This window comes from Gopherus evgoodei, unplaced genomic scaffold, assembly GCF_007399415.2.
Source record: "Gopherus evgoodei ecotype Sinaloan lineage unplaced genomic scaffold, rGopEvg1_v1.p scaffold_48_arrow_ctg1, whole genome shotgun sequence".
Lineage (NCBI taxonomy): Eukaryota > Metazoa > Chordata > Testudines > Testudinidae > Gopherus > Gopherus evgoodei.
Genome location: NW_022060069.1, coordinates 1,608,431 through 1,616,629, shown reverse-complemented (window position 1 = coordinate 1,616,629; position 8,199 = coordinate 1,608,431). Strand labels below are relative to the sequence as shown.

Genomic DNA, 8,199 nt, shown 5'->3' with positions numbered 1-8,199 from the left:
CACCATGGAGCTCGGGGGAGCCATGACCATATTCCTGGCTCTCTGCCTCTCCTGCCTGCTTCTCCTTTCGGCATGGAAGAAAATGCACAAGGGAGGGAAGCTGCCCCCAGGGCCGACCCCTCTGCCCTTCCTCGGCAACCTGCTGCAGCTGAAGACCGACGAGACTTTCAAGTCGTTCATGGCTGTAAGTCACGCCCCAGGGAACCTCAGTGTAGGGCCCTGGCGAGGTGGAGTGTGCGGCTGATCTCGGTCACGACGGGGGATAGGCAAAGGGACACCCACTAATCTGCTCTCCCCCAGCACGTCACAGCAGAGGGGTCTTGCAAGGCAGGTTTGTAGTGTACGTGGCCGCTCAAGAATCGGGGTCCCATGGGGATCTGGTCTAAACGGGGGCATAGCCGGAGCCGTGCCAGGGAATGCACTGAATCAACCTTACTCTCTTGACTGCAGTGGAGCGCATCGGTTACGCCCGCTCAGGATCTGACCCCTAGCCTGTGCCCCAGCCCATGCACCCCAACGTGCTCGCATGGCCTCTCTGCTCTGATTTCTGTTGCAGCTGCGGGAGAAGTACGGCCCGGTGTTCACGGTGTACCTGGGCCCGCGGCGGGTGGTGGTGCTGTGCGGGCACGAGGCCGTGAAGGAAGCCTTGGTGGATCACGCTGAGGAGTTCAGCGGCAGAGGGGAGCTGGCGTCCATCGACCGGAATTTCAAGGGCTTCGGTAAGCGGCGGAGTCAGGCTCAGCACGTGTGCACCGGGGGCAGCATCTTGTGTTAGCGGGGGGCTGCTGTTACGGGGCATTACAGTACACACGCTGCAGGGAGCCGTGTGGGTGAATCAGCAGGGGGCGCTCTCCTCGGCAGGCAGGGCCAGCCCCACGGGGGCACAAGGGGGCACAGTGCCACAGGGAGTGGGGTGGGGGGCTCGGAAGGGGGCACTCTCCCCAGTCAGTGCTAGCCCCACGGGGGCGTGAGGGGAGCAAGGGGGGGGCCTTGGCAGGGGGCTCTGTCCCCTGGCAGTCAGTACCGCGAGGGGGCACAGTGCCGTGGGGAGCAGGATGGGGGGCTCGGCACAGGGCACTCTCCCCAGTCAGTGCCAGCCCCACGGGGGTGAGGGGGGCACAGTGCCACAGGGAGTGGGTTGGGGGGCTTGGCAGAGGGCACTCTCCCCAGTCAGTGCCAGCCCCACGGAGGCGAGAGGGGGCACAGTGCCACAGGGAGTGGGGTGGGGGGCTTGGCAGAGGGCACTCTCCCCAGTCAGTGCCAGCCCCACAGGGGCGAGAGGGGGCACAGTACCACAGGGAGTGGGATGGGGGGCTTGGCAGAGGGCACTCTCCCCAGTCAGTGCCAGCCCCACGGGGGCGAGGGGGGCACAGTGCCACAGGGAGTGGGGTGGGGGGCTTGGCAGAGGGCACTCTCCCCAGTCAGTGCCAGCCCCACAGGGGCGAGAGGGGGCACAGTACCACAGGGAGTGGGATGGGGGGCTTGGCAGAGGGTGCTCTCCCCTGGCAGTCAGTACTGGGAGGGGGCACAGTGCTGTGGGGAGTGGGGGCTCATTGGGGTGCTCTCCCCTGGCAGTCAGTACCACGCGGGGGCACAGTGCCGCAGGGCAGCAAGGGGGGGGCTCATCAGGGCGTCCCCAGGGCTGACTCCCGTGGCTCTCTCCTGCTGTTCCCAGGGGTGGCTTTGGCCAACGGGGAGCGGTGGCGGCAGCTGCGCCGGTTCTCCCTCACCGCGCTGCGGAACTTCGGCATGGGGAAGCGATCCATCGAGGAGCGGATCCAGGAGGAGGCCCAGTACCTGCTGGAGGAGTTCAGGAAAACCAGAGGTTTGCGTCCCTCCCCCCCGGCCCCGGAGCACCCGAGGCCAGGGCCAGGGTGCGGCTTTACAGCCACTTTATCAGCCGCCCTTTCTCCTGATATAGGCATTGATAGGGCTGATGTCACCATGGTAACCGAGCACCTCCCAGGTACTCACCCTCCCGTGGGCAGGACGATTCTTCCCATTTTACAGAAGGGGAAACCGAGGCACAGAGCGAGAGGAAGGGACTCATCCAGTCACACAGGAGTGGCAGAGGGAGCGTGGCCAAGTGGTGAGGGTGGTGGCCTGAGCTGTGAGCAGCCCAGGTGCAATTCCCGGCTCTGCCACAGCCTTCCCAAGTGACTCTGGATGAGATGCTGTGCCTCAGTTTCCCCTGTTGTAAAATGGGTTTGATAGCTGTACCTTATTGGGGGAGGGGGGAAGAGGAGGTTAGGGAGACAAGGTGGGGGTGGTGCCATTCTTTTACTGACCCAGCTTCTGCAGACACAGAGCTCTGCTTTGGGGCCAGCAGCATTGTGACTGTTGCAGCTTGAAGAGGGTGAGGTGATCAGATGCTAGGATAAGACAGGGGCCCATATAAATACCTTTTGATTATGAAATAGGTGGGACTAGATCCCAGGACTCCTCATTCCCCCAGCCCGCGCCTGTCCCATGAGACCCCACCCGGTGCTAGGCCCCGTGATCAACGAGCAAACGAGCTATCCTGCCACCTCAGAGCACGGACAGTCTCACTTCTCTGCAGCTGGGCTGTAGCGCGAGTTAGCTGCATTTGACAAACTGAGCCCAGCAAATCAGGAGGTAGCCAAGGGGCAGTGCTGCCTAGTGGCCTGAACATGGGTCTGGGAGCTTAGAATACAAGGCTTCTACCCCTGCCTCTGTCCCTTGTTTCTGTGTCACTCGCTCACCCGCTTTGTGCCTCCATTTCTTTGAGGATCGGAAGACTTGCTAATCAATTGGCATAATGCTTTTGCTAGAATTTAAGGGGCATCCCACTCCCCCGGTGCTGGGTGTCCCACAGAATCAGAATCTGTGTGTGTGTGTGTGTGTGTATTTTATATATATATATATATATATATATATATATATATATATATATATATACACACACACACACACACACACACACATAGTGACAAAGTTCCTCCTTTACCTTGGTGGGTCCTGCACTTATTGGCAGATTTGCTCACCTCAGTGATCTTCCCCACAGTCTGGATCAACTCCTCCTGTGTCTGATCAGGAGTTGGGAGGTTTGGGGGGAATCCGGGCCCACCCTCTACCCCAGGTTCCAGCCCAAGGCCCTGTGGATCACAGCTGTCTATAGTGCCTCCTGTAACAGCTGCATGACAGCTACAACTCCCTGGGCTACTTCCCCATGGCCTCCTCCAAACACCTTCTTTATCCTCGCCACAGGATCTTCCTCCTGGTGTCTGATAATGCTTGTCCTCCTCAATCCCCCAGCAGTTCACTCTCAGCTCACTGCCCTCTTGCTCCCAGCTTCTTTCTCCTCTACCCCCCCCCCCCAACTTGTGTGAGCTCCTTTTTAAACCCAGGTGCCCTGATTAGCCTGCCTTGATTAGCTGCAGGTGTTCTAATCAAAGTAGCTATCTCCACTGCCTTCTAGAAAGATCTTAATTGGCCCCAGGTGCCTTGATTAACCTGGAGCAACTGCCATTTGGTTACCATGGAACTAGGGATTTGTTTAGCCTGGAGCTAACATACCTATTTCTCAGCACTTTACTGTAGCCATCTGGCCTTGCCCCATCACAATACATATAACATTAAAGTTTCTAGAGGCTTGAAAATGTGACCCAGCTATAAACAATGCTGTGATTTCTGTCTGAGTTTGCAGAGAGCCTGAAACGATTGCTCCAAGAGGTGTGAGTTGCCACTCTAAACCTTGCTGCCTCTACCCCAAGAAGGGGCAGGGTCACAGCAAGTGGGCGGGTCAATCGCAGTAGAAGACCGTAGTGGGGGAATGTCCGCCGCTTCCTCTTCTGTCCGTGTCAGGTTTGCCCTTTGACCCGATCTTCTTCCTGAGCCGCACGGTCTCCAACGTCATCAGCGCCGTCGTCTTCGGGAGCCGCTTCGACTACGAGGACAAGACGTTCCTGTCCCTGCTGCGCATGATCAACGAAAGCTTCGTAGAGATGAGCACTCCCTGGGCCCAGGTACCGCTGGGCAAAGAATTCCCACCCGTGCCCAAGGACGTACCTCGGATGGGCTGGCGGCCTTTCGAAAAGCGCCCTCATGGGCTTTGTGGGGGAGTTGGTTTGGTCTCGATTATACAGGAAGTCAGACAATCCCTGAAACTGCCGGAAAGCCGCAGAGGATGCGTTGTCCCTTGAAAGGCCCCGGGGGCGTTCGGGGACAAGCCTGGCTCCAGACATGATCTGTGTTGGGAAGTTGAGGCGAGGCAGGAAATGGTCTGGGGGGGCTGGGTATGTGCTCCCTCCACAGCTGGTTCTGCTGAGGAGGGGCCTGGCTGCAGCCAGCTCTGGGGCGATTGGTGAACTCGGTGTCTGCCCCCCTGCAGCTCTACGACATGTACTCCTGCGTCATGCAGTACCTGCCCGGGCGCCACCACCGCATCTACCACCTCATCGAGGACCTCAAGGCCTTCATCGCCGAGCGGGTGAAGATCAACCAGGCCTCGCTCGACCCCAATGCCCCGCGGGATTTCATTGACTGCTTCCTCATCCAGATGGAAAAGGTACCGGCTGGCAGGGCTTGCAAACGGTCCGGCTTGGGAGGTCTTGGGGCAGGAGCTTCCTCTTTGATCTGTGTTTGTTCAGCACCTGGCAACCTGTCCAGGACTGGCGCGGTGCTATCGTAATCCAGCTAATGGCAATAAGGACGTACAGCACCTGACACCATGATGTCCTGGTCCAGGACTGGGCAGTGCTACAGTAATCCACCTAATAGCAATAAGGACGTACAGCACCTGACACCATGACGTCCTGGTCCGGGACTGGGGCAGTGCTACAATAATCCACCGAATAGCAATAAGGATGTACAGCACCTGGCACAATGGAGGTCTGCTCCGTGATTTGGGTTCCTTGGTGCTGCAGTAAAGCAGATAATAATAAATACTGCCAATAACACAGGGAGCTTGTGGTTACAGTCCTGGACCGAGACTCAGGAGACCTGGGTTCAAATCCCAGCTCAGCCACAGGCTCCCTGGGTGAGTCCCTGCCTCTCCGTGGGCCTCAGCAGACCCAGCTGTCGTCTGAGGCTCCTGCTCCTTCCTCTGGCTAGTCAGACTGAGCTCTGAGGGGCAGGGAGCCTCTCTCGCACTGTGTCTGCAGCAACCCGAGCAGTGGGGCCCTGCCGGAGGTGCTTCTTTGATACCATAACAGCTGGGCAGAGATGCTGGGCAGTGTTCCCTAGCAGATAGCACTCAGGATACCAAGGTTCAATTCCCGCCTCTTCCTTGAGTAAGTCTGTGCCTCAGTTTCCCCATGTGTAAAATGGAGCTAATGATGCTTACCGCCTTCATACAGCACTCTGAGATCTCTAAAAGTGAGCTATGGCTCTGTGCTGACCCGATGCGCCTGGCCCGCTCTCTGCCGAGCCCCGGGAAGCGTTCCCCAGACCTGCCGGCCCTCCCCTGCTCCTTGTCTGGTGAGCTGCCGAGGTGTTCATGTCAGGAGACAGCGCGCAGGTTGTGCCTGCAGCGACACCTTCCTTTATCCAGGGATGTCACCCACTGCCCTTTCCCGTGTCCGTCTCCCCCAGGAAAAGAAGAACCCCAACAGTGAGTTCAACACCAAGAACTTGGTGCTCACCACGCTCAACTTGTTCTTCGCCGGCACAGAGACCGTCAGCTCCACCCTGAGATACGGGTTCCTCTTCCTCATGAAGTACCCGGAAGTCGAAGGTAAAGGAAGGAAAAGGCTGAATTGTTTAGTGAGTGGGATGTGAGTTTCCATGAGCGACCTAGAGCTTTTGATTGGCTGCAGGGATGGAACCCAGATCCTTCTGCCAAGGCCCCTATCACTTGATAAGGAGAATCTCCATTAACTGCAGTGTAGTGGCTATGGCACATAGTTAGGCAGTTCATTCCCACCCTGCAGAGGGCAGCGGCGTTCAGACCCACTAATGTGCATCTAATGAGGACCTTGGTGAGGTCTCTCTGTGTAGAACTGAACCTGGATCTCTTCTCTAAAAACTGCCTCTGCTAAAGGACTGGCTGCCAGGGTCGTCTGATGCTGCCCCAAATACACCCCCCTGACCTGCACCCCGCTAGCCCCACTGGAATCTGCAACTGCTGCCCAGTGCTGCCCCAGAAATCCCACTGGTGGCAACTGGTGGCCGCCTCTCCCCCGTGCCCGGCTCTTTCTCTAAACTATGAATTGCTCCAGTGGCCAGCTCCACTAGAAGCCCCCCGTGGCAGCAGGCCCTTCCGCAGCTCAGCCCTGGCACACAGCGGGATTGGTGGTGTCGCTCTCCCACGTGGCCTGGGGGCTGTGGTGCCCGCACAGTTCCCGCAGAGATCTGCCTGCCTCTCCGCAGAAAAGGTGCACCAGGAAATCGACCATGTCATCGGCCGCAACCGCGTCCCCGCCAGCGAGGACCGGATGAAGATGCCCTACACAGATGCGGTGATCCATGAGATCCAGAGGGTGACGGATATCGTGCCCATGGGGGTGCCACATACGGTGATCCGGGACACCCAGTTCCGGGGGTACACCCTCCCCAAGGTGCGGGGCCAGGGGGCAAACGGGCAGGTTTGAAATCGCGAAACCTCCCAGGAAAGGGGGTTTGGGGTGAGCCCCAGTTGTCCGAACTGCCCCAGATGTTCTTAGGGAGTAGAAAGTGACAGTGGCTGCAAACATCCGTCCCCTTTTCTGGCCACACAAACTTCCCCCAAGAACGGCGTCACAGGAATAAACGATCCACCCAAACCGAGACTAAACAGCCCTATGGAGGGAGGGGCCAACTGCCCCAACCGTCAGCCGTGGGTCAAGATTTCACAGAACCCTCCAGTCTCGCCAAAGGAGGCGTGGGAATGTATCCCACCGCTCACACACACATCGCTGCGGTGATTACAGAGACCCAGGACACCAGGGTCGGGGGAATCCCAGACTGTCTTTATGTCCTGTTTACACAGATAAAACAATGTGCTCCGTTGTGGTCCCCGGAATAGCGGCTGTAATGGTCACTCTATGGGTCTCTCCTATGGGTGGGTGGAGGTTGGGGTTGGAAGAGATACAGGTGTATTTAATTCTTACCTCTCTCTTCTCCATTTCCCCAGGGCACCAACGTATTCCCCTTACTGGGCTCTGTCCTACGGGACACGAAATATTTCAGCCATCCAGAAGAATTCAACCCGGGGCACTTCCTGGACGAGAACGGCCGCTTTAAGAAGAACGATGCCTTCGTGCCATTCTCCTCAGGTACAGAACCTGCCTCGTGTCCTTTGACGCTCGCCCCCTGCTCTCTGGAGCTGATCGTCCCGGGCTGGGCTGAGAAGCAGCCTGGGTGCTTCCTTACAGACCCTCTCCCACTGACCAGCCCTAATGCAGCTACGGTTCCAACACAGTCTGACCTAATATCGCCGGTCCACAGCCCAGGACTAGCTGTGTGGGCCAGTCCATAACATTCAGGAGACCTAAGAGCTATTTCCGACTTGTCAAGGTGTGAGGTCTGCTGGTTAGACTCTGGGAGCCAGGATGCCTGGGTTCTCTCCCAGCTCTGGGAGGGGAGTGGAGACTAGTGGTTAGATATGGGGGGGTGCTGGGAGCCAGGATTCCTGGGTTCTCTCTCAGCTCTGGGAGGGGAGTGGGGTCTGGTGGTTAGAGCAGGGGGCAGGGCTGGGAGTCAGGATTCCTGGGTTCTGTCCCCAGATCTGGGAGGGGAGTGGGGTCTGGTGGTTAGAGCAGGGGGAAGGGCTGGGAGTCAGGATTCCTGGGTTCTGTCCCCAGATCTGGGAGGAGAGTGGGGGCTAGTGGTTACATGGGGGGGGCTGGGAGCCAGGACTCCTGGGTTCTGTCCCAGCTCTGGAAGGGGAGTGGGGTCTGGTGGTTAGAGCAGGGGGAAGGGCTGGGAGTCAGGATTAATGGGTTCTATTTCCAGCTGTGCCACTGCCCTTGGGTGAATCCCTTTCCCCCCCTCTCGTGCCTCAGTTTCCCCACCTGCAATGACACTGACTTGGCATGCTGGAGTGAAGAGCACTAAATTCCATTCCATGTATTTCCAGGGAAGCGGGTGTGCCTGGGTGAGGCCATGGCCCGCATGGAGCTCTTTCTGTACTTCACCACCATCTTGCAGAGCTTCTCGCTGAAAGCTCTCCTGCCCCCGAAAGACATCGACATCAGCCCGAAAGTGAGCGGGTTCGGGAACGTGCCCCCCACGTACGAGATGTGCCTGGTCCCTCGCTGA

General features: G+C 58.3%; 1 protein-coding gene across 4 annotated transcripts; it reads left to right on the top strand.

Annotated features, from left to right (window-relative positions):
- LOC115642995 (cytochrome P450 2G1-like) lies at window positions 1–8,199 on the top strand. Of its 4 annotated transcripts, none has more exons than XM_030546744.1 (9): window positions 1–184; window positions 557–719; window positions 1,676–1,825; window positions 3,826–3,986; window positions 4,352–4,528; window positions 5,554–5,695; window positions 6,331–6,518; window positions 7,073–7,214; window positions 8,018–8,199. In XM_030546744.1, exons 1-9 carry the CDS (start codon window positions 5–7, stop codon window positions 8,197–8,199), a joined length of 1,485 nt encoding a protein of 494 aa, XP_030402604.1. In that variant the 5' UTR covers window positions 1–4. The 4 variants fall into 4 exon arrangements, with proteins under 4 accessions (XP_030402604.1, XP_030402603.1, XP_030402600.1 ...); XM_030546743.1 differs by having other exon boundaries at window positions 5–184; window positions 713–719; XM_030546740.1 differs by having other exon boundaries at window positions 5–184; window positions 3,826–3,954; window positions 4,311–4,528.